General features: G+C 48.9%; 1 protein-coding gene across 5 annotated transcripts in view; it reads right to left on the bottom strand.

Moving 5' to 3' along the window:
- Positions 1–25,126, bottom strand: part of GALNT14 (polypeptide N-acetylgalactosaminyltransferase 14) — a 224,669-nt gene that overhangs the window by 45,095 nt on the left and 154,448 nt on the right. For all 5 annotated transcript variants that reach the window (XM_003262700.3, XM_030800167.1, XM_030800166.1 and 2 more), the window contains 2 exons: positions 9,380–9,478; positions 1,543–1,610 (listed from right to left, as the gene is read on the bottom strand). In XM_003262700.3, the coding sequence (XP_003262748.1) occupies positions 1,543–1,610; positions 9,380–9,478 (167 nt within the window). The remainder of the gene's footprint in view (positions 1–1,542; positions 1,611–9,379; positions 9,479–25,126) is intronic.

Below are 25,126 nucleotides of genomic sequence, written 5' to 3'. Positions count from 1 at the left end.
TTCAAAGCACTGGTCAATTTAGTAGGTCTGGTAAAAACTGCCGGAAGGCTAAGAATAGATGAGATTTTAGACTTTCCTTCCAGCTCACAGACCTGCTTTTGGAAGGGTCCCACTCAGCATGCCTCCCATTACACAGAGCTGGTTCACTTCTCCACCATACAGGAAACCCCATCCTAGGCATTTGTCCCTGTCACTCCCTGGCTTGCCTGCTGCTCCTCACTCCTTTGGTTCACCAGCTCCCTGGCTCTGAACTCCAGGTCTTGGCTCCACCACTGTGGTTTTGCTTTATTAGTTTATTGACCTTGGCCTCCCTGCTTGGCTCTGAACTTTAAAGAACAACAGAAAAGACTTACACAGGCTTCTGGGCTAGGTACTGTTCTAAGCACTTCAAACATGTTAACATGTTTAATCCTTATATAAACCATATATACCATCTCTGTTTTATAACAAGGAAACTGACGTGCACGAGGTTGATTATTTGCCAAGGCACATAGCTAGTGAGTGATTTACAGGTCTAGGATTTGAATCTAGGCAGTCTGGCTCCAGCGTCCATGTTGTAAACACTGCTATTCTGCTTGCAGGTGAATCCAGCAGCACTCTCTTCTCTTGCCTCAGTGCCAGGCTACCCCTCAGCAGGGCCAGTGTCTGCCCACCTCCAAGCTCTTCCTCACTGGGGAAGGGAGAGCAGATCCTCACGTTCCAGAACTCAGAGTCTTGGTCTCATTACTCTAGGCCTCATGTACAGCCCACTTCTGCATCACCGCCAGAGGTTCCGAGGCTGCACCAATGGGTGTGGGTTTCCAGCCTTCCTACAGCAGACCCCAGTGTGGAGGTGGCTCCCAATGCCCAGCTTCCAGCCTCAGAACTAGTGGGGGTAGGCTCCACTCTGATAGGACTTGGAGCTGTCCACAGTTGTCATTCCATTTCCCTCAATTCGTCACCAGGAAGAGGGTGTTCTGCTTGGTTATGATTGACTGCACAGAACTGTACCCAGGCTCCTGGGAGGATGGCCTTCGGGGGAGGTGTCGGCACCACCGGTACGTTAATTCTGACAATGCTTCGACTATTATTGTACATTTCAAATTTGATGCACCCATGTTTTTCTTGGGGAGAGTGGATTTCCTGTGAATTTGGATGGGACTCAGGTTCTTTGATAGGATAACTGGAGGACACAAGGTAGAAAATGAGCAAGTGTGTGGAAAGGTTGGAAGGCAACCCTCACTGTGTCATGGCCAGGTGACAGGATGTCCCACGGGGTCGGGGAGGTCCCAAAGACAGGGCCCACCCAGACCTCCCAGGAAATGACAGGAAGAGGGCCTTAGCTCAGACTGCGGATTATTGCAGAGAACCCAAGAAATTGTTTTTTGGTTATAAAGCTTCACTCCTTCTGAGCCTAGCCACGGACACTCAAAGACTTCCGTACCTATTACAAACCTGGGCTTTTCCCCATTCCCAGAAAACCAGCGGACTCACCTCTGCCTGTTACAGAGTGGCTGGGAACAGACATTCATGTCTAAAGAGCAAGTGAGTGACATGACTTACGGTCATTGCTGAAGTCATCCACTAATATGATTTCCCGGATCAGATGCGTAGGGGTGCGGTTTAATACACTGCAAGATGGAAAGAGAAAAAAATCACTGTGACTTCTAGTGGCAAAATATATGTACTAACCTGAGTTTTAAATAGACACCATTGCATTTAAGGAATGAAAAATCAGAGCACCAAAGGGCTTGTCCAGTCATATTGCTTATCTGTGAGCCAGCAGGAATGTAATTCTGCCTTCACCATCTTAGTGAATACATCCACCACCCGCAAAGCCACCCAGACAGAAGCCCAGGAGTTAACCTCGGCAACCCTCCTACTCCCTGAAACCCCACAGCAAATCAGTAAAGACTGGCTGGTTTGACTGGAAAATGTCACTCAAATCACTTTCACTTCTTATACCTCTACCCTGATTTAACCTCTTCTGTCTGGTTTATAGCCTCAACTTGCCCCAGCCTCTCCCAGGCCATCTTGCTCGTGGTCTCCAGAGTGAACTTTCTGACAAGGAGCTTTGATTGTGTGACTCTCCTCGCCAATACAAATAAATAAACTGACAGCCCCCCAGGGGCTCCTCACTACTGACATCCCAAATCCTCAGCACATTCCTAAGGCCTTTGCCATCGGAAGCTGGCCCCCATTTCCCCACCTCCCATGCCCAGTTGCCGCTGTCTGAAGCTGTCCTGCTCATTCATAGCTGAAAGCCTCTCTCCTGCTGCTGCCGCTGCTTGAAATGCCCCTGTGCTGCCCACAAGGACCAGTTTGAATGTCACTTCCTCCCTAACAGCTTTCCAAGCCACTTACTGAGAATTAATTGCTTCCTCCTCTGGGATCTCCTAGCAGTTTGTATCTGATCCTATGGCTTTTCTCACTTCCCAGCCCTGAAGTTTGGTTTTGTACCTTGCCCGCCTGTGGTCCCCTCTGGAGGGAAATATCCCAGGGCAAGACCCTTGACCCATTGCTCTCTTTATTGCCAGAGTCTAGCACAGAGCCTTGGTTCATAACTATTCCCTCGAGGGATAATTACTCAACACCTACTATGTGCTCAGCACTGGGCATATGATGATTCTACCCTCCAGAAGCTTGTGGTGTAGCAGCTACTTACTGCAAGCTGTGTAATCTCGGGCAAGTTACTTTACTGCTCTGTGCAGCAAAGAATCCCATCTCGAAAACAGGGATAATAATAGGAGTACTTATTTCACAGTGCAGTTGAGCAAATTAAAGGAGAAAGTGTATAAAAAGCATTTACCATGATATTTGGCACTTAATGATAACAAATGGTTGCAATTCTTTATTATCACTTAATTTGGTGCATCATTAATGATTTTTGAATCTAACTGACTCAACTTACCCCTCCTGTGCTGTGGATCTTTACCCAGGGGCAAGGTTAACTCTGGGTCTTAGGCCTGACTGAGATGACTGGATCCTGCTTCTCCTGAACACCCCAAACCACATGACTACTCAGAAACATGCCTGGGCCACGCCAGCTATCACAGGATTCCCCGTGATGTTGCAGAGGGGGTTCAGAATGGGTGCAGGTGGAGGCGCTGTATGCAGCCCTCCTCCCAGGAGGGCCTTTCTGAGCCCTGATTGGAGTGCACTGCCCCTTCTATGCAGGATGCAGACTCTCCCGTAAAAGAACTTAGCCTGGAGCTACCATATTTATGAAGCCTTGATTCTCACCATGGCAACTAGTATCAGGTGGAGAGAGGAACCCCAACACAGGCCTGAGCCCACTGTGTCTGTCTTCAGGAGCTCATGGTCAGGGAGGGGAAAGAAGGCTGCAGCCTCTGCCAGAGGATGGTGGAAGGGGACTGTTAACCATGATCGTCCCAAAGAAAACACATACAAACAACAACCAGCCCTCTAATCAGGGAGGGAGGCAGGAGACAGCGGAAAACCTGCTGGAAGAATAACCCTAATGAGGTTTGATTACGGCTGTAGCTTCTGCATTCAATTCCGCTAAATCCCTGCCAGCTCTTTGAAATTCAAGAGTTCTCTTCTGCGAACATCAAAAGGTAAATCGCGTGCGGCTCTGCACTGGTTGAACTGAGAGATGATTAGTGAATAAAAAATGTCCAGAGTTTAAAACAGAAAAGAAAAAAAAAAAAAAGAAATAGTCAGCAGTGAGTGCTAATTAGACCATTTCGTGGTAACACCTGGCTTGTTTTTGCTTCTCTAATCAGAACAATTGGAGTGATGGCGGAGTCCCCTTAAACATGGCCTGCGGCTGGGAGGGCCTGAGGTGGGCATGTGCTCTGGGTGGTCAGAGGAGAAGGTCAAGTCCAGTCCAAGGGACCTAGCCTGGCCTAGGTGGTCCTCCAGGGCCTTCCCTCGTGCACACCCACTCTCATTCCCTCCACCCAGGGAGGGAATGGTTGCTCAGGTCTCCCTCCCTTGCTCTCACCACTGCCTCTACAGCAAAGCAAATCCACTCTTTCGTCCAGGCCCAGCACAGGATAGCTCTTCTCAGCCTCACCCCCACTCCAGCTGCCTTCCCCACACCCTTCCTTACTCTGCCTCAGCATGGGAATAAATGCTGTCCTCACTCTGCCTGGGATTGTTCTAGAATAGAGTCTTCTATATGCAGCTCATCTCTCTGCCAGAGGGCAGGTACTCAGGCGGCTTCTACACCTGCTGCGCCCTAACTATGGACCCTCAAGGAGCCCCCAGAGGCCGCAGGGCAGCATGGGCAGTGTGGGCTCAGAGGCCAGGTGGGCTGCACCACCCACTAACTGTGCAATCCTGAACCAGATAGATGTTGGTTTGTTCCCAGCCTTCGCTTCCTCCTGTAATTACATTTTCCTTGTAAAAGCAGGCGATATTAATACTTGACCTACTTCACAGGCTTTTGTGCGTGTGAAATGAGGAAAGGTATTTGAAATTGCTTTGTGAACTCCACGGTGCTCTATGCAGGCAGGTTTTATCAAACGCTCCATAAATACCAGTAGAATGAAGACCCAAGGCCAGCTGACAGTTGAGTTTAGTCATTCTGGAGTGACACTAACTTGGGTTCAAGTACTGTTTCTTTGTATCCACCATTCACTAGCTGGGAGAGCTTCAGTAAGTACTGAACCTTTAGCACTATAATTTCCTCAGCTGTGTGAAAGGAGCTCACCATGCCTGGCACACAGCAGCTGCTCTCTGAATGGGGGTATTGATATTAATAATATTGAAACTAATAATAGCAATATGCATAACTTTCCCAAGTGGGATCCTGGAGCCAGTAGCATCACCATCACCTAGATACTTGTCAGAAATGCAAATTCTTGGGCCCCACTCTAGGCTTACTGGGTTAGACTTTCTTTTTTTTTTTTTGAGATGGAGTTTCACTGTTGTTGCCAAGACTGGAGTGCAATGGCACAATCTCGGCTCACTGCAACCTCCGCCTCCCAGGTTCAAGTGATTCTCCTGCCTCAGCCTCCTGAGTAGCTGGGATTACAGGTACCTGCCACTATGCCCAGCTAATTTTTTTTTTCTTTTTTCTTTTTTTTTTTTTTTTTTTTTAGTAGAGACGGGGTTTCACCACGTTGGCCAGGCTGGTCTTGATTTCCTGACGTCAGGTGATCTGCGTGCCTCGGCCTCCCAAAGTGTTGGGATTACAGACATGAGCCCCTGTGCCCAGCCTGGGTTAGACTTTCTACAGATGGGGCCCAAGGAACTGTGTTTTAATAAGCCCTCTGGGAGCTTCTGAAGCTTGCTCAAGTTTGAGACCCACTGCATTAGAACTCTGCTGTCTGCCAGGGCTGGAGGCTCACAAGATACACCTGTTGTCACTGCTCAGGCTCACTATATGCCAGGCACTGCTCCAAGTCCTTTCCCTATCTGAAATTACTTTATCTTCTCCACAGTGATGTCAGATAGTTATTATTAGCAGTCTCTGTTTTGCAGAAAAGGAAACTGAGGCAGAAGAGCTAACTTGCTTGCTTATGATCACAAAGCTGTTAAGGGCAGAGCCATGAAAATCTGGCCCCAGAGTCCAAATTCTTAACCACCTTACTCTGAGAAATGGCTCCCCTAGATCTGGGATAGTATAAAAAAGCAACAGTGAGAAGACTCAATACATAAAGGGATCCATCGCCCATGCCTCAGAGCCCCCATGGGAGGGGCAGTGGTGAAGGATGCCCCAAGAGGAAGGTGACAGTGCTGGGTCTCCCATAAACATGCGGACTCACTGCATCAGGAGTCAAGATAAACCACTCTTCAGGGTTTGTTTTCTAAGTGAGAATGTCCCCTAATTCATCAAGGTCATGCTTCTCTACACCCACCCCATCATCTGTGTACCCGACTGAGCCTCCACCTGGCTCTGAGTGCCCCATGTGAGCCTGTCTAGTCCCCAGCTAACTCAAGAGCTTAGGGGGCCAGAGGGTCCGGGCAGGGGGGTTGCAAAGAGCCTGACAACAAAGCCTGTCCAGAATTCCAGAAAGTTAACAATGAAAGGTACCTTAGAGAAGATCCCTTTATTGAAGACCTCTGAGACAGGACATGCCCTTCAGTCAGTCCCCTCTCAGTGGCTAGTGATTCATTTGTGCAACAGGATAGGGAGTGAAAGGGAGGTATAGAATCTTAAGGCATGGAAGTTTCTAGAAGTAATCTTTCCTGCCTCTACCCCTAACATTCATTTCTGCCCTGCCTGCTTTTGATATAAGCTCCTGGTTGTCTACACATGCCTCTCAGGTCCCCGTTTCGCTGTTTGTGTGTGTCATACTTGGGTCTGAGCTTCGGGCTGGCTGACATCTGAAGTTCCTAGGAGGCAGGAAATGGGCTCTCTCAGCTAAGTCATCTGGCACGTCATGGGTGTCTTCTGAAAAGTACGGGGCTGATGGGCCCCGAGAACCCTCGCAGAGTGCAGGGTTCCAGGGCCTCAGGGCAGCCCTCCATCAGGCAGGCAGACAGACCAGCTGGGCTGTACCTCCAGGAAACCCAGGAAACCTGAGGCCTGATGCCTCCACTCTCACCACGTGCACCACCTGCCCCACAGGCTCAGGATGAGGCTCCAACTGGAGTGAGAGAAGGAATGTGTTCTGCAGGCCACAAAGCTCAGGATACATTTAACATGGTAATCTTATTATTATTAAGTATCATTAATACCATATAGAGGTGGAGGAGCGGCAGGAAGAGGAGAAACATGTCTTAGAGTCTGAGCACAGCAGCTAAGGTACCCTCCAGGACATAAACACTGTTAGGGAGGCCTGGGGGGCCTAGAAGCCCCCATATTACATACACTGTAATGCCCCCAAATGTCTGAGACATTCCCAAGAGGAACGTGTATTGTGGAAATGTGATAGAATTAGAAACATGAAAGATATTTTTATCATGATTTTCTACAGATGTAGTTAATAACGTGCCCCAGGGTCACATGGCTAGGAAATGGTAGGGTTTGGATTTGACTCCAGGTCTTCTGACTCCAAGTGTGGTACCCTTTTAAGTATCCGATAGCCTCTTCTCTTTGATCAAGCACTTATTCCATGCCAGGCACAGTTCTCAGTCCTTTAGCCGAATTAACCCGTAGCAACCCTATGTACTAAGTACGATTAGTATTCTCATTTCCTTGGTTAGGAAACTGAGCCATTGGGAGGTTAAGAGATGGATAAGATAAGTCCTTGCCCTAAAGGAGCTCACTGAAGGTTACATGCTGCAAAAATGCAAGTACTGGAGTAGTGATATGTAGAGAAGGGCCCAGAGGAAGCCCCTGATGGGGTGCATGTGTGTGACTGTGTCAGGGGATGGAGGCGCCCAGCATCAGAGAGCTTCTTGCCGGATGGGCAGGGAGAGGCCAGCCTGGAAAGCGAGGAGCCTCTCTCAGATGCTAACGCTGTTCTCATGGAAACGTCTGGCAGGCATGCCCAGTCATGATCGATGGAGCAGCCACCATGGCAGTGGGGAAGGTAGAGGTTGCAGTTGGTCTACTCCATGAACCTGCCCTGGTGCCCCAGCACATCACAACAGCAGGGCTGTGGTCTGGCACTTCAGAACCAGCCACCTCCACTTCCCTGTGTGTCCTCTCAGCCTGAATGCCCCAGACGCTCCTCCCCTCACCACAGGATACCCAGGAGAATTGGGCCTCCTCCATCACTGTTGTCCCCACACTTAACCAGCCAGGCACTTTGTTATCGTTAATCTACCCCAAGACTCCCGGTGACACCTGACAGTGACTTGGCACATTTTCTTGTCAAGAGCTATTGCCTGGTTGGGAAATCAAATTTGAATCAGGTGGCTCTTGGGGTGATTACAGAAGCCAGGATGGGCACGTGGCTGGAGGAAGAAGCCAGCCTGTCATTGCCAAGGATGTCTTAATAGCAGACAGGGCTGTCCCCTTGGACGGGTGGAAGCACTGGGCTAAAAACTGTGTGTCTGGGCAGGTCCCCCACTATGTCTCTAAGGGATGTGGTGACCGTATACAGTGGACATTCATCATTCGTGACAGGTGGAGCTGAAGATTTGGTGCCTTCCCTCAGGGTGACCCTACTGCAGGACTTACCTCCCATCACCTGGAACTTCCCACTGCCCACAGCCATGCGGGGGTGGGAGAGACAGGAAAAGTGTAGCCTGCATGATGGAAACAATAAGAGATTTTGCTGTGTTTCGTGCACTCTCTGACCCATGTTTCATCATATTTTCTTCTCTGTGGCATCGGCACCAGCTGATGTGCTGCTCAGCAGGACAGGAAGGGTCTAATGAGCCGTGTTTCGTGGGGACATGGAGGTACTGCGGGTTTTTGCTCAGCTGCGGGATGTGGCTGTGGCATTCCTGGCCCCAAAGGATGCTGAACGCCACCACTGGGACTAGCCTCTCCCTACTCAGGCTGACAAGAAGGAGGACTCTGAGATCAGAGTGCAAGGCCTGGAATCCTGCCTCACTATCACTGGCTAGGCGACACTGGACCTTGATTTAGTATCTCCAATGTCAGTTTCCTCAGCTGTGAAGTGGGTGTGGCAGTGGCCTCCTCACCTCTGCAGCTGAGGTGCACAGAATATGTGCCACAGGAGCTGGAGTGAGGGCGGCTGCTGTCATTGCCATCTGAGGTAGATACTGCTGGTGGCCTGAGGGAGGGAGAAGAGGACAGATGACTTCTGGAGGGGAGAGTGGGCATGGGGGAAGGGGGGTGAAACAGCCAGAGTCTTTGGAAAATCTGGGGGAGGAATTCCTGGGTAAGTCTTCTGGGTGCAGGTCTATGTTCTGAGGGGAGTTCTGCTAGGGCCTGGCACCGGGACTTGGGCACATCAAAAACCCATGCAGACCAGAGGCCATCTGTAGCAGGATACACCTATTAGAGCAAGAACACGACCCAGAGGATGAGTGGACTGAAGCCCAGGGGAACAGGGATGGAACTGCAGGTAGATGATCAGGAAGGCAAGCCTTAGTGATTGCTGCAGGCCGTTCTGATTTGCATGGCCCCTGGTGGGTGTGTGGGAGGGCAGAGAGTCACGGTGCTGGGTGCTGACCCCAGCCTGATGCTGGGGCTGGGGTGTGCACTCAGCCTGTCAAGGCCTCAGCCTGTTCCTCATTTGTGGAAGTCAGAACCCATGCTCTAGAGGCAGCCTGGCAGAGTGGGGAGGCCGAGGGCTCTGAGGTTGCTTCTTCCACTTATTCTCTTTGACTTTCTGCACATTACCTAACACCACAGGCCTCTGTCTTTCTATAAAATGGATAATAGCCTCCCTTACAGGAATGTGAGGAGTGACTGAATGGACACATGTGACATATAGAACAGTGCCTGACATGTATGTAGCTAGATGTGTCTGGTGCTCCTAGTACAGGGCTGGGCACCTGGGGAGCAGACACACTGTCACCAAGTGCTGGCCCGGAGCTGGCCAACAGACGAGCAAGGATGCCTCACCTGCGGATGGTCCTGAGCAGCGTGGAGCGGGCCTCATTGTGGAAGGTGATGATGATGCTAGTGGGTGGAAGGTCCGTGCAATACACCAGCAGCGTGCATCTGGGGAAGGAAAGGCACAGAGCAAGTGACACCTTCAGGGACAAAGCGTATCTGGAGGGCTAGAACCAAGGGCATCTGGGTGGGCACCCCTATGCCAGATGCTTGATAGGATCTAGAGGGGCTTCCCCAGCTGCAGAGCACTAGGTAAGACCCCACAGCTTCACCTGACCCTAAGAGGGGCTGGGGAGCTCCAAGAATGACTAAACGTGAATTTTCTACCACCTTGGGGGAACCTGGGCTTGGAGACAAATTGAGTTGATATACGGAAAATAAGTGTGGTATTTCTTGCATGCCTGAGCTAGTGCACGGTGGCTCCTGGTAGCTGCATGAACACAACTCCAAGTCTTGGGCTCTGCTTCCCACTCTGTACCCTTTCAGTCCATCTGCCCACACAACTGGCCAGTGGGTAGATTCCAGTCGGCAGAGGCTTCACTGTGTTCTGGGCTAACAGCTTCAGGCTACCATGTTGTGCTGATGCCTGGCGCCTGCAACACACACCTAAATCTGGCATGTAAAAGAGGCAGAGCCCCAAACCCTGGTATGAACGATAAAACCCCATCTTGAAAAGGCATTCACTTCCATGTATCCAGGATTATTTCCTATGACAATTACATCTGGGGTAATTTCAATTTAATACCTCGCTGCAAGTGAAAATTGTAGCCTGCAGCTTGAAAATTACTATAATAATGAAAATAAACCCGCCAAGTGAGGCTGGTGGCACCAGGGGCTATCACTGGGTAAATGCTTCCTCCTGTTTCTTGCTATTTTGGGGGATGTTCAATTATTGCGGGGAGCTGGGGGATATTAAAAGAGGAAGTAAATAACAGACTTTAGGGAGTCAAATATTTGCTTTTTTCATTTTCTATTTTTTTCCTAGGCCTGGGGCTTTTAATGTAGGGTTCAGAGACCCAGGGATGGACTTCAAGGGACACGTGAGCCCTCTGAAATTGTTTGCAAACTGTGTGTATAAATGTGCATTTTTTTTTCCCCCTGGAAAGATAGTTCATAGTTTTCACTAGTCTCAAGAAAGTCTGTGGCCTAAAACATTTCAGATCCTTAGTCCTAGGCTAATGGCCCTGATGTCATGTTGGCCTCTCAGATAACTCTGATCAGTTTTTTCTACAGGGGCATATGCTGAAGGCTCATGGTGTTGGTCCAGGGAACTTATTTAGAAAAAGCCAGGCAGCTCTGTTCAGGACTCAAGAATGGGCTGGGCGTGGGTCATCCAGGAGGAGCTAAAAGTTAGGGAAGGAAGGCTCCAGGGGCAGAGATGGAGGAAAAGGTAAGTCTTGTCCTTCAAGCCTGTCCTCTCTGCCAGAGACAATTTCTCACCATGTCCTTTCTGCTCCACCTCCTGAATTCACCCCTCCTCTCATGTCCATGGCCTCTCAGACAGTCCTTTTTTCTCAGGGGAGCACTGCAGCAGTTTCCTGACCCATCTTTCTGCCTTCAGTCTCTGCCCCTGCCAGTCATGTCCTGTACACCACATAGCTCTGCCAAAGCTTCCTCTGGTTTGAATCCCTCCAGCAGTTCCTGATGTATGAAGTCCAAACTCCCTATCACAGCCTTCTAGACCCTTCAAAATCACAGTCTTGTATGCTGCCATGACTCCCTGCCATTGCTCATGCTATTACCTGTGCATGGAGCAATGTCCTTTCTCTTTCCTCTACTTGAGGACTCTTATTCAACCTTCAAGACCCAGAGCAAATGTCCCCTCTGCTGTGAAGGTGTTCCATACTCCCCCAAATAGGTAAGGACCTGTCCTTTGTGTTGCCATCATTCTGTACATAACTCTTTTCTAGCAGTTCTCGTGATGAGACTCTCCTCAACTTGACTGTGAGTTCCTCCAGGGAAGTCCCATGGCCTTGTCCATCTTTACATCACTAGAACAGGATTTAAGTATGCCAGTTGTCCATTGATGGAGAAAGGGAGAAATTAAGTCAGGAAGTGCGTTCCTAGGTCAGCTGAAGGCAGCCTCTTCCAGCTTTCTAAAGTGTGACAGCCAGCCCGCCGATGGCTGCCACTGATCTTCACCAACTGGGTTTTATGTCCTTGTGTAGCCCCTCCCTCACTGAAGCAGGGCAGGGTCATTCATATGACCCACAGAATATGGTAGAAGTGACAGTGTGTGTCTCCCAAGGTTAAATCACAAAAACATTGCAGGCTCTGCCTTGGCGACTTGGAGGGAAGCCAGCTGCCATGCTATGGGGACACTCGAGCAGCCCTGTCTATGGAGAGATGTCCAGGTAGAGAGGAACTGTGGCCACCTGCTGAAGGCTGGCACCAATCTGCCAGCCATATGAATGAGCCACTTTGGAAGTGGGTCTGCAGCTCCAGTCAAGCCTTCAGATGACAGTGGCTGCAGCAGACTTCCAACTGCAGTTCAATGAGACTCTAAGCCAGAACCACCCAGCCAAGATGCTCTAAATTCCTGACCCGCAGACACTGTAAAGATAATCAATGATTCTTGTTGTTTTACACCACAAAGTTTAATCAGGAGTGATTTGTTGTACATCAGATAACCAGTACAAAAAGGGAAGGAGAATGCCTTGAAACAGCTCCCAGTGAGAAGAGACCTTGGCCTTGCTTATCTTTGGACACAGACCTGACTCACTTAGGAGCAGAGGAGAGGGAGGGCATTGCTCGTAGGTGGTTGAGGTGGAACCAGGGTTGAGGGAGACCTGGAGGGAGTCTTAGTTGGCAGGTGGCAGGTCTGTGAGAGCATGGAGGGGCTTGGAGAGGCCCAGGCAGAGGGGAAGGAGCCAGCATGGTCAGCCCCAAGAGGAACAAGTGGATGTCAGGGAGGAGGGCCAGCATCTGTCTCTCCAACAGAAGGCAACAAGTCACGGAGCTCAGCAGAGCCTCCTGGTCTGTCCATAAGAGACAGCGGAGGAAAAAGAGCCCAAGCAGAGTGACTCAGCAGCCTGCCACCACCAGGACCGGGTGTGTCCAATGGCCAGGCCTGAAGCTGCTCCTGGCTGCTGTGGTCCCTGCCATGGGGAAAGATGCTGTGAAATCCCTCATGGGGTTAGGACGAAGGCACTGCCTTGGGGATGCTTCCTCTTCCACATGCTGGGAGGCAGGAGGACCCCACAACCCAGTTTTTGTGGTGCAAGTTACTCAGGGGCAAGTTGGGGAGGGAGGTGGTACTGAGAGTTATCTCCTTTGAGAGCTTTTGGGGACAGGGGCCATTTGTCCTGCCTTGGAGGACCAGCTGAGGAGGCAGGTATATTGACCACAGTGACACAGATGCGTGCGCACACACAGTTATGCAGAGGCATAACTCTGCCTGGAGTGGCAAAGATGGCTTCGTGGAGGAGGAGGTGCTGGATCTCATGGGGGTGAAGTAGGGAGGGACAGACAAAAATGGGGCACAGAATTCCAGTCATGGGCACAGATCTAGACCTGCAGACCAGGTGAGGCAGTTCCCAGAATCCTGGCTTGGGGGATCAGGATACCACTGACCAGCTGTGGGTACGTGAGCCAATCACCCACCTCCCCAGCTTTCCATCTGCTCCTCTGTAACACGGAATGGGCCCAAGGCTCTCCTGCTAAATGCTCTCACAGCATCAGCTTTCAGAAGCTCTGACCATAGCTAACATTCAATACGCATGGTTAGGAATGTCACAAATGCCATTTTGTAAATGAGGCTCAATTGTCAATGGGCATCCGACATTACTTTCCCAAGCCTCAGTTTCTTCATCTGGAAAATGGAGATAACAATTCTGGAAGATTTTCTCCCTTAGACTATTACTATGTTAGGTGATTACAGATGCTTGACAAATAGTAACTATTATTATTTTTAGCATCAGCCCAAATCTGCAGATGACTCTGCCTGCTGGGTGGAGCCAGATCTCACAGGGGCTGGAAAGGCATCTTTGGTGGGGGGTTCTGTCCTGTCCCACAAGCAGGCAAGGGGCACTGAGAGGCAAGAGGAGGAGGAGAGATCAAAGGATGCAGCGTCAATGTGAGTGAAAAGAACCTGGGCTCTGATGCCTGGATTTGAGTCTGGACATGTCGAGAACCAGCTGTGTGCCCTTGGACACATCATTTACCCTCTCTGAGCTTCAAGATTGTTCCCTGAAAAATGAGAATAAATACACATTTTTGTTGTGAAGACTGCAGATGATGCACGTAAGCACCTGGTGTTTAAAGGGTGCTGAGGAAATGGTAGCTAGAATTGCTATCATCACGCCCAGAGAGTGGCTGAGCCGGCCTGCATGCCAGGTTCAGCTCATTGACTAGAATCACACGCTCATGGTTTAGAAAAGGAAAGGACCATGGAGACGACGCAGTTAAACCTCCTAAACTGGGCCCACCTTACTGACACACCAGGTGTGGGTTGGAGCCTGAGCCATTGTCCTCCTGGTCTCTGAGACCCCCAGCCTCTGTCCCTGCAGAGTAAAGAACAGGGCTGTACCCTGTGAGCTCCTCCAGCACAGGCCCAGGGAGGGCAGGTAGTGGGGTGCCATCCCACACCTCACAGGCTCAAAGAGCTTCACAGGACGCTCCTCCTGCCCCTGCTCACAGCTCAGGAGCCGGGACTCACCCCTTGTCTCAGGTGACCCTCACAACCACCCCTACTCCACAGATGAACTGAACTAAGGCTCAGAATCTCGCTCAAGGTGGCACACCTGCTGAGTAACTGGGGTGAGGGAAATCCACGTCCTGTGACTCCTAATCTGGTGCTCGTCCCTACAGTCTCCCTGTGAACTCACCGGGGTTCAAGGCACCTGCCTTGGAGCCCTACACATGAGTCATCTGTGGTCCAAGGACCAAGGGATGAGCAAGGGGATGGGCAGCAACAAGGTTGAGAGTCCGAGAAAAAAATCCAGAAAGCCGGACATTGTGAGGAGAGTCGGCCCAGAGAGCAGGGTTTCTGTGGGGGAGATCTAAAAGATTAATCAAACAGTGAGATCTATTAGGGGCACGAGAGAATGGAAAACCCTGCCAATATCGAGCTCTGGCGCCAGCAGACAGATGAGAAAGTATGTTGATAATTTATTAAAGATGCAGTGTTTTACTGGAAGAAGAGCCAGTGAGCGGGAAAGATCGGGGGTGGGGGTGGGGGACACCGAAGAGTCTCCATGAGCCAGGAGGAGACTCTGGTCTCAGCCTCACCTCCTGGGGAAACAGAATCCCAGGGTCTCTAGACCTGATGGCCACAGCAGCTCATGAGCAAGGCATGCTTCTCTGAGCTGATCGCTGACAAGCCGTTTCTTTCTCTTTCATTTTTAATGAATGACTCAGTGAAGACTCTCAATTTTCCCCAACTTAAACTGGGGCTCCAAGGGCTTCCTGCACTGCCAGCCTCTGGAGCATTCAGTGCCACTTACTGTCCGAAAATGCTTCCAGGAAAGTGCTCTGAGATGTTAAGCCCAGGGTCTGGGGAGGAGTGGCCCCTCTTGCCTCTGCACAGTCACTGCCTCCTGCTCACCCCCACAACACCCCCCACCCCGCACCTGAATATGTGACAACTTGGCATGTCAGAAACATGCTCAGTGATGGTCGCTGTCAGTCATCGCAGTCATGTCATGATGCGTGCGATGCCTTTTATTTTACCCCACAAGCTCATTATATCCCGGCAGCAGCCTACAATGGAGAGCGTGATGATGATCATCGCCACCCCCATTTCATCAATGAGCAGTCAGGCCTCCCAGTGCTTCCGTGGCTTGTCTGCCGGGGCCAGGACCCAGGCCCTCGGACACCCAGACACATGATCTTCCTCCTGGGTGTGCTGCCTTCATGGGAGAAAAGACTTGGTCATAAATTAGAAACATTCAGGATTTTATTCTCCAGCATGAAACCAGGAGGGAGTGATGGAGAGGCATACCCACTAACTCTGAGGCGGAGAGGAGAACGTAATTATTATTACTGAAATGTCAGTGTCAAAGAGAAGCCGCTCTGGCTTCTTTGGAATTGACAATAGCTCTGAATCTTAAAGGTGGGCTCTGGCATCCCAGACGGGAGTCTGAAGACAGTGAGAGAATGGGAAAAGGTCAGGCAACTACACAGCACAATGAAACGGAAATCAAACAGGCCTGGCGTGGGGCACACTGGGACTGAACCTTCGCTGCTTGGAGTTCCCGGTTTACAGTGATGATGGTATCCACCTCCTGGAAAGCTGTTAAACTACTGCTCATTAAACCTTTCTCAGCAGGTGCCGTACAGAGCACCTCACATATTTACTGCTCACAGTAATCCTATGAGGCTGCTACTGGTTTACAGATTCACTAATGAGGAAACTGAGGCACAGAAAGGCTGAGGAACTCACTCCAACTAGCAAAGGGAATTTGAACCAGGCCTGCTGGACTCCAGCGTCCTCGTCACATGTTGTAATACCTCTGAACCAGGACTGTTCCAGCTGTGACTCAGGTCTATTCTGTGGCCTTGTACACTGTGTATACTCACATGCCCACTCTTGAATGACCAACCGAAGAGGCACTTTCTACTGAGCTCTGGAAACCAGCAGGTGCAGCGACCTGTCCAGGAGGGAGGGACTGGCTGCTGCTCCTGGGTGGTAATAGGAAGATGGGAAACCACTGGCTGGGCTGCCACAGGCACATCCTAAACAGGGGCTTCCACTGGAGTCCGATCAGGTGGGCGAAGATGTGACCTCAGCAAGGCCCTGGGTGAGGTGGTTCATGCACATCTGTTACTAAACAAAAAGCTATGTTGACCGAAATAGAAATTAGGATTTCCTCCCAAGTCCCGCACTTCCAGCACACATTGCAGAGGTCAGACCCAGGAAGAGAAAATGAATGGGTCATTTTCATCATGTTCCATTTCCCTAATTTCCAGGGCCAGAAAGGCAAAGAAAAACACAAACATAAAACATAAAGTGGGAATGGGACCAAGTTCCTGGGAGAGAGCTCTCTGTCCCCATGGAGGTGACAATCTATGAATCCCAGGTGCAGGTGGCATAGGCACATCTTTCCCTCCTCCACATCCCTCCATCACTCCATCACCAGTGCTAGCACAGATGGCTTTGTGGACAATGCCTCATCCCTTCCTTTCCTCACCACCAGCCCCAACTCAGAGCCAATGTGTGTGAGGAAGAAAGAATGAGAGGAGAAAAGCTCTTGGCCAATGACCTTTCCAGAACGTCAGTTCTCTCAGCACTCAGGGCAGTGATCTTGCTACTGGCTTTTAGAATCACAGATTTCATTTTTAGATCTGAGAACATCTAACACCTCCACAGCTCAGATCTATGTAAGGAAGCCTGCTCTCAGCTATGAGGAAAAATATAAAACGCTGAATCTGTGGCTGGCCCCTTGGTTCAAACTGAACTCTTTAGAAGAGAAAAATGCAAGCAGTATAAAAAGTATGGCAACTATAAAACCAAAAATTCCTTTTAATCTCATTTCATGGGCAACACTGATACACTGTAAGGCATGAAATTTTTATTTCATGTCAATTTTGAAGGGATTTCACATGCAGATTAATTTGTTCATTCACATAAACACATACTGCTCTTATTCTTGCCTCAATAGCCACCCTCACTTTGGTTACAGAAATCCTGTGTCTCAGAAAAGACCCTTAACATAACAGTGAGATTTGCTATTCCATTATATCGCCACCTTTGAAGTGCTGAACATGTTATTAATTCCAGTGGTCTAGGAAGGGAATAAGTGGGTCAGAACAGAGAAGTGAATTGCTTAGGAACTTGGTTGGGTGCTCTGGTGGGCAGCTTTCAAAGAGTTCCCAGTGCCTACCTCCTTTAACCTCTAACCCTAACCCTGATGAGCATCTTCTCTTGAATGACCCCATGAGATGACCTTGTCACCCACCCTCTGCTTCCCACACCTCAGCCAAGCCTGCTGACCCTCCTGAGTTCCCCAGCTCACTATGCACTATGTGCCAAAACCAAGAGATATTCTCTAATCCTGCCTCTTTCTGCACCAGACCCAATGTGATTAAATGTAGTCTTGTGCATTTGTCTTCTTTATCTCTCCATCTGGCTGTTTCTCTCCATTTCCATTCTGTCTTTTCTAGATTACTGCAGCAACTTCCTCTCTGGCTGTATCCCTTTTCAATCTACCCTGCATGCTACAGCTAGAATGATCTTTCCAGAACTGTATCTTTAACCTCTTTCAATGCTGCCCAACTGCTCACAAAATCAAACTGAGACTCTTAATCATGGCTCACCATCCTTAGTGGCCTGACACCACTTCTGACTCCTGCTGTCTGCACTCTCAAAGTTCTAGCCACATTCTGCTTCACCTGCTCTTTGTCCCCTCTGGAACTTTGCAAGTGCTGTCTCTCTCCCATATATCTGAAATGCACTCTCCTCGCTTCCAAGGCCGGGCTATTTTTTCCTCTTCTAATCTTGGCTTGGAAGTTACTTCCCCTGGGAAGCATTTCAGTCTCCCAAGGGTTTTCCAACGTGCCTCTTTAGGACCCTGTGTTCACCCCATTGCTGTAATTTATTACCAAGCACTGTGAAATTACTTTTCTGTCTCCTCTACTGACTGTTGCTGCAGTGAAGGCAAGGACTTATTTGTATGTGTAACCTCAGTACCCAGGATGGTGACTAAACATACTAGACATACGATAAATGTCTGAAGAATGAGTGGAGGGATAAGTGAAGGCGGGAGGCAGGTGAGGCTTACATGGGGTCAAAGCTGGAGAGGAAAATGTCCTTTGCCAAGCTATGGGTGACACCCTCACAGGGAGCTCCAGAGCAGTAAAAGCTGAGCAAAGGCCAAGGTCAGTGATAAAGCAAAGAGAGACCAAAGAAATTGCCCAAACTGAAGAAGAATCTAGAAGCTGAAGTATGGAGCCATGAGTTGGGGAGGGGGCTGGCGATAAGAAGCCTTGGGCTAAGGGTGTCCTGGGGAATATCAGGTGGCATCTGGTTTCCGTGGAGAGGTCTTAAGTTTTGTCTGTTATGCTGGAAATACTCAACTGTGTTTAAAAGGCTGGGATGTTCCTGTTTACCAAAGTTCCAAGAGTGATGAAAAATGCCAATGATGAAGCAAGAGGGGAAAGACTGAAGCCTTCGACAGACTGTGGCCCAGACACCCTCTTCTCCTAGACATGCATTATCCAGTAGGGCAACCACAAGCCACACGCAGTTACTGAGCACTGTAAATGTATCTGGTCTGAATGGAGATATGCTGTAAATGTAAAATATGCCCAAGATTTCAAGCACTTAGTATGAAAAAAATGTGAAATATTTTACTTATCTTTTTTACATTGATCACATGTCAAAATGTGAGTATCTGGATACACTGGAGTAAATCAAATATATTACTAAAATTAATTTCACTTCTACCTTTTTTAATGTGACTACTGGAAAATTTTAAATAATATGTGGCTCACATCTATTTCTATTGGACATCATTGTCCTAAGTTGTCCCTGAACTTTAATTGGTATATAATACAAATTAAAATTTCAATGTTACTGCTGGATAATGGTTTCTAAGTCTTGGTTTTCTGGTATGAGTAAAATAAAATAAAAACATTATAGAGACAGTAATTAAGTTCGTGACATTTTACTTTGTGGGAAAGTATATATTTTTAAAATCCCATCATTTACCATCATCATCATTTCAAAAAGAAAGCGTATTTAAACACCAGAAAAGGCCACAACCTCAGAATAATTAATAGCTCTTTAAATTGTAAAATTCAGAAAATCTCCCTCCTGTCTCCTCTCTTCCCCAATTCCATGGATCACACCTGCATTCATTTACCAACTGGCATCTGAAAGAACTGTTCAAGGGTTTGTTCCACTGAATTATGACAAGCCTTTGACCACTCTCAGCAAAAAACATAATTACTGAACACAGAAGGCTAGACATCTCCCACTCTTTGTTCTGGGACCAGCAGATCCATCTCAGCTCTCAGTGCTGCTCAGGATAGCAAGTTGACAGGGTTTTTCAATCTCTGGCCCCAGAATACCTCCTCAAGCAGTTCTGCTGCCTGTGCTGACTCGTGCAATCTGGGCTCAGAAGGACCACCTGACTTAAAGAACGTAGACACCTCTGGCTGCATTTAGAAACCTCCTAGAAATGACCATTACTCCAATGCACCAGGATCCTTCTGTTTTTCCAAACAACTAATCTTGATCTTTTACATTGCCTAGCCCCTTCCAAGTGAGTGGAATACTGAGGTTTGGTGGAAACCCTGGGGGAAGTGGCAGCTTCTGCTCTCCAGGAAGATCAGCAGATCTATGGAGGCTGCAAAGAGGTTTCTCTAGGGACACTGGCAGGACCTATGTTAGCCAGTACCAAGCACCAACCAGATGGCAGCTGTGTGTGCATGTGCGTGTTTGTGTGTGTGTGTGTGTGTGCGTGCAAAAGAATCTTCTCAAAAGGCAAATGCAGAGCCTAGCTGGGACAGAAAGAGTGGAGTTGGGCCAAGACTTATTTTTGAAATGTTTCCTAAAAAAGATACCTTGATGTCTGGGACCAGAGCTCCTTCATGTCTTATTTTAGCCCTGCTCAAATCTCATCATACAACAGTAATAATAGATGACACAATTGAATCCTCACTCTGTCTCAGGTATTCTTCCCAGAGCTTTCAGCCTGCACAGTAACTCTCTGAAGTGGGTGCTGCAATTCCTCCTCTCATGGTGGTGGAGAGGGCAAGTCACAGTCAGTGAGTGGTGGGGCCTCAACACAAACCCAGATGGTCTGGCTCCGCCCCCCAGTCGGTGCCCTCACGAGCTCCACGAGAATGCCCTTTGAAGATTGTCCAGACTCACTGCCTCTGAAACCTTTATTCCATATTGGCTTTTCTGTGTGTGTGTGTGTGTGTGTGTGTGTGTGTGTGTGTGTGTGTGTGTGTGTTTGAGACAGGGTCTCACTCTGTCGCCCAGGCTGGAGTGCAGTGGCACCATCTTGGCTCACTGCAACCTCTGCCTCTGGCATTCAAGCAATTCTCATGCCTCAGCCTCCAGAGTAGTTGGGACTACAGGCATATGCCACTATGTCCAGCTAATTTTTTTGTATTTTTAGTAAAGACAGGGTTTCACCATGTTGGCCAGGCTGGTCTCGAACTCCTGACCTCAGGTGACCCGCCCACCTCGGCCTCCCAAAGATCAGGGCTTGGGTGAAAGTCTGAAGGATGGTGGCACCCGGCCTGAGATGAAGCAGACGGGAGCAAAGAGGGTGCTTGCTATCTTGAGAGGCAGGGCAGGAAGGTGTGGGACAAGGAGTACATGATGCTACCTTACGAGGAATTAAGGAGGAGAGACAGGGAGGAGCAGGGAAGCAGGAGAGACTCAACCACCACGCCAGGTCTGGCCAGGCCATGGTTATCATGAGGGTCAGGAGGGGAGAGCAGTTTGGATAATACAATGAAGTTTCCATGGAGATCAGGGATTCCTCTTGTTGCCTCAGGGACAGCAAAGATAAACTCAAGGACATTTACTGATCTTGCCCCTGGCTAGGCCAGTGGGACCCTCACTGCTCTGTGATCCACAGAGTCCCCAGCAGAGTCCTGCTTCCATCACATCCCACGGTGCCGCTTACTTTGCCAGTCGCCTGGGGCCTCACGTGGCCCTCAGCGCTCCATCCCGTGTCTGCCACCCTCAGCTCAGAGGTCTCCCTCCCACAGCAGCCCCCACCCAGCTGTCATCTCCTCTCCTGCTCTTTTCATCTCTTGTCAAACACATTTTGTAGTTGCTGGCCCCCAGCTCTAAATCACTCCCTCTGCTGGCCTTGGCTTCCATCCCCAGTATCTTTCAAGCACAAATTTCACCAGACGTGGCATTGCAGTCGCCTCCTCACTCATTTTGCTTTCCAGTTTTTAAAGTAAGTCTGACATTCAGGCAAATGGAATGTTCAGAGCCAGGAGCCAAGGCCGAGGCCCGGAGCTCTCTAAGAACTTCCCTGCCCACATGCCCTGCACCCAGCCCACCTTGTTCTCAGCTCTACTGTGACTCACGTGAGCCGCAGCACCCTGACTCAGAGCTGGGGAACAGGGTGCAGAGCCAGGACCTCGCTACATTCATCCATGTCACCTGTTTCTCCACCCCTGGCCCTGTTACCTGTCTGCCCTGCCTCCCAGACCTGCTTTGGCCCACAGCTGCGGAGCAGCAGGAAAGATGATGAAGCCAGAACTGTTGCTGGTCCTGATGCCCCCTCTTGCGTGGGTGACTGCAGCAGGACCCAGCTGCCCTCCTGATGTCAGTACTAACTTGACTACTCAGGGCTACAGCTAGCAAACAGTCACCAAGTGCTTACTAGAGGTCAAAGATGAGGCTCAGCATTTGACATCAATCATTTCACCTCACCCTGAGGACCATTATTATTCCCATTTTACAGATGAAGAAATGGGGTCTCTGGGAGTTTGAGTAACTCACGCATGGTCCAGCTAGTAAGTGACAGAGATGTTGTATGTCAAAGCTCACAGGGCTAGGAGACCTAGCCCAGCCACTCAGCCAACCAGTTATGTTGCCTGGGTCTCAGCTTCCTTCTCTGTGAAATGGCAATGACCTCTTCACCCAAAGGGCTACTGAGGACATGAGAAAGAGATGGGAAAGCACTTCGTGAAGTCCTATCGAAATACAAGGCATGGGCCGGGCACAGTGGCTCATGCCTGTAATCCTAGCACTTTGGGAGGCCAAGGCAGGTGGATCACCTGAGGTCAGGAGTTCAAGACCAGCCTGGCCAACATGGCAACACCCCATCTCTACTAAAAATACAAAGATTAGCTGGGCTTGGTGACAGGCATCTAAAATCCCAGCTACTCAGGAGGCTGAAGCAGGAGAACTGCTTGAACCCGGGGGGTGGAGGTTGCAGTGAGCCGAGATCAGGCCACTTCACTCCAGCCTGGGCGAAAGTAATACAGGGCATGAAGAGTCTTACTCTAAGTGCTTACTGCATGGTTCATCCTCTCCTGTAGGAATTACCCCAGGACCTTCGTGCCAGCACAGAGCCCCCTTGAAATTCCCTCAAGCCAATCCTACTGACCCTGTTTCTTCCTGGCAGTAGAGGCACATGTGTTATATCATAAGAGCCAGTGGTTCTTTGAAGTACTTGGGGGCAAATGGTAATGGAACTTGACAGTGATCCAGGTTTTAAAGGGACCCAGCTCCTTATTCTAGACAGAAAAATGTGGGCAGGTCACCAATGTTTGCAGTCAAGCTGCCTTCTACGTGATGTGCCAACTCCAGGAGCAAGCAGCTCTGCTGTTGCTGTGTTTAATAGGTCTGGGACTTTCAGATAAGTGAGAAGACATGTCAAACCAGCCTACATGTGCACCTCAGGCTGGGAGAGGTCTGGTGACCTGCACTGCATGGAAGCCATGAGAGGGTGGAGAAGGCCAGCGTGAAGAAATGGAAAAGGTGGCAATAAAAAGGGCTCTGATGCTCTGCAGGGCCCTGGAGTCCTGTTAGGAAGGGAAGTGTGCGAAGGGAAAGAGGGATCCAGGGCAGAGGGAGGGGCGGCACTGCTGAGCAGGAGGGCTTCATGTTTCCAGAAATAGCTTCCAACTTACTTAGTTCCTAGCCAATTCCCGCATGCTCTTACCGGCAGAAGTATTTTCAAACCAGCAGACAGAGCTGGAAGTGACCTTAATAAGCATCTCCGGCTTACTTCTCTAATCTTACATGGGAGGAAACAGACACCCAGGGAGCTGAAGGCATTGTTGGGCAGTATGTTAGAAAGGGTATGTACCCTCTCAGGCTCAGGCCAGTTATTTTTTCCCCTTACTTTATCATGCTACCTCAAAATGTTGGACAAAATGGCAAAAAATAACCAGAAGAAAGGCAGGTTACTGAGGGCGGACTGAGAGCCAGGCCCTCTGTGCTTGGTTCTTGGGCAAAAGGCATAGACAGATGCAGAGAGAAGGGGCAAAACGCTTGCTCGGGCATGCAAATGGTCAAGAAACTTAGGAAAATGTGTGCCACTTCATTGATCGGCAGGGAGAGGCAAATTTAAACCACAATAAGACATCACTACTCAGCCTCCCGGTAGGCAAAAATGAAAGAGACAGACAACTTGGAGCAACAGGGACTCTGCTATAAGCACTTCATTAAATATTTGATGGTATCTACAAAAGCTTCTCGGGGTACACCCTACAGAAATATATATGCCTGTTCACCAAAAGACAAGTAGAAGCTTAATCATAGGAGCTCTAGTCATAAAAGCCAAGCTGGAAAAACCCCAAATGAGCATTGATAGTCAAGTAGATATAGAAATTGTAATATATTCATATAAAGAAATACTACACAGCAATGAGAATGAACAAACTGTGTCTTGCAAAATGTGGCTGAGTTTCACGCACAGAAGTCTGAGGGAAGCCAGATACACATGAGTACATACTGTGTAATCCCATTTATATAAAGTTCAAACCAAGCAACATCAATCTACAGCTTTTGAAGACAAGGTAGCCACGGAGGATTCTGATGGGGCACGGGCACAAGGGTGGCTTCTGGCAAACTCAGAATATTCTTTAACTTGATGTAGGTACTTGATGCGGGAACATAGGTGTGTTCTCTTTGGAAAAATTCTTCAAGATATACCTGCAGGAGGTGTGTACTTTTCCATATGTATCTTATATTTCAATAAAAGATTTCCTTGAGAAAAGATGAAGAGAGTTTCTGGTGTTGGGGCAGATTTTGGTTGTGCAAGAAGATTTCAAAAGCCACTAAACTAGGACATAGAAAGCTCAGGAAATAGACAAAAGCTGCAGCCAAACTCAACAGCATTGTCTTCTCCACCCCTCCTGTGTTCCCCATAACACTGAGGAGAGCACCCCCGGAGTGCAGAGTGCAAATCCAGGGAATCTTTTTCACCCCTTTTCCTCTGTCCTTTAAAGACAGATAATTCAGAGGCGAGAGAACTGATACCACACTGCCCTTGGTGTTACTGAAACCCTGAGTTCGTGGGCCAGGGCTTCTTTTCAAGGCTAGCTTAAGGGGCCATGCCTCCCATGGAAAGTGATCTGTAAGGTGGGGAGGTACTAGTGGCCTGGGGAGGGTAGTAAGGTAGCTCCCACTTGTCCACCTGGGGGACTTATTCACTGGGGGCATTCAAGTTCCATGAGGGCAAACTTTCAGTCTGTTTTTTTTTTTTTTTTACTCATCTATATCTAATAGTCTTAGACTCAATAATTTGTTGAATGAATTATTCCTGGCACATATTTAATCCAAATCAGTTTTCCATCCTGGGCATTGAAAATATCTCTACATCTCTTTCCACATCTCTTTCCCCTGCCTCATTCCCCAGGTAATGTGAAAGGTAGGAGGCAAACTTAGGGAGGGAGAAGGGAAATCTGTCCCCAGAACAAAGACCACTTGGTACCTTTCAAAGCCACACAAGGTTCTTCTTGGGTTACCTGCCCACAGGCATTTGGCCCAGATGGCAGAACACCAGATGACACTATTTATTGAATTAGATGGCTGAAATATATTATTTTAGTACCTCCAGGCAAAGCTAAAGTATAATAATCAAGCTATCTTAATTAGGAAACCCACAATCCTCATCTATCACCTCTTCTCTTTCCCCAAATCACAAGTCAAACACACACACACACACCACACGCACACACACACACACACACTCTCCTCTAACTCAGTGAACTTTAGACATAATAAAAAGTTTTATGTTTGTGACAGAATAAAATAAAATATATGGACCCACAATCTGAAAAATTGATTTTGTGTTTCAGCCAAGCATGGACTAGCTGTGTGACCCT

This window comes from Nomascus leucogenys, chromosome 19 (genome assembly GCF_006542625.1).
Source record: "Nomascus leucogenys isolate Asia chromosome 19, Asia_NLE_v1, whole genome shotgun sequence".
Taxonomy (NCBI): Eukaryota; Metazoa; Chordata; class Mammalia; order Primates; family Hylobatidae; genus Nomascus; species Nomascus leucogenys.
The sequence above is the reverse complement of the archived record's forward strand: the minus strand, read 5'-3'. Positions and strand labels throughout refer to the sequence as shown.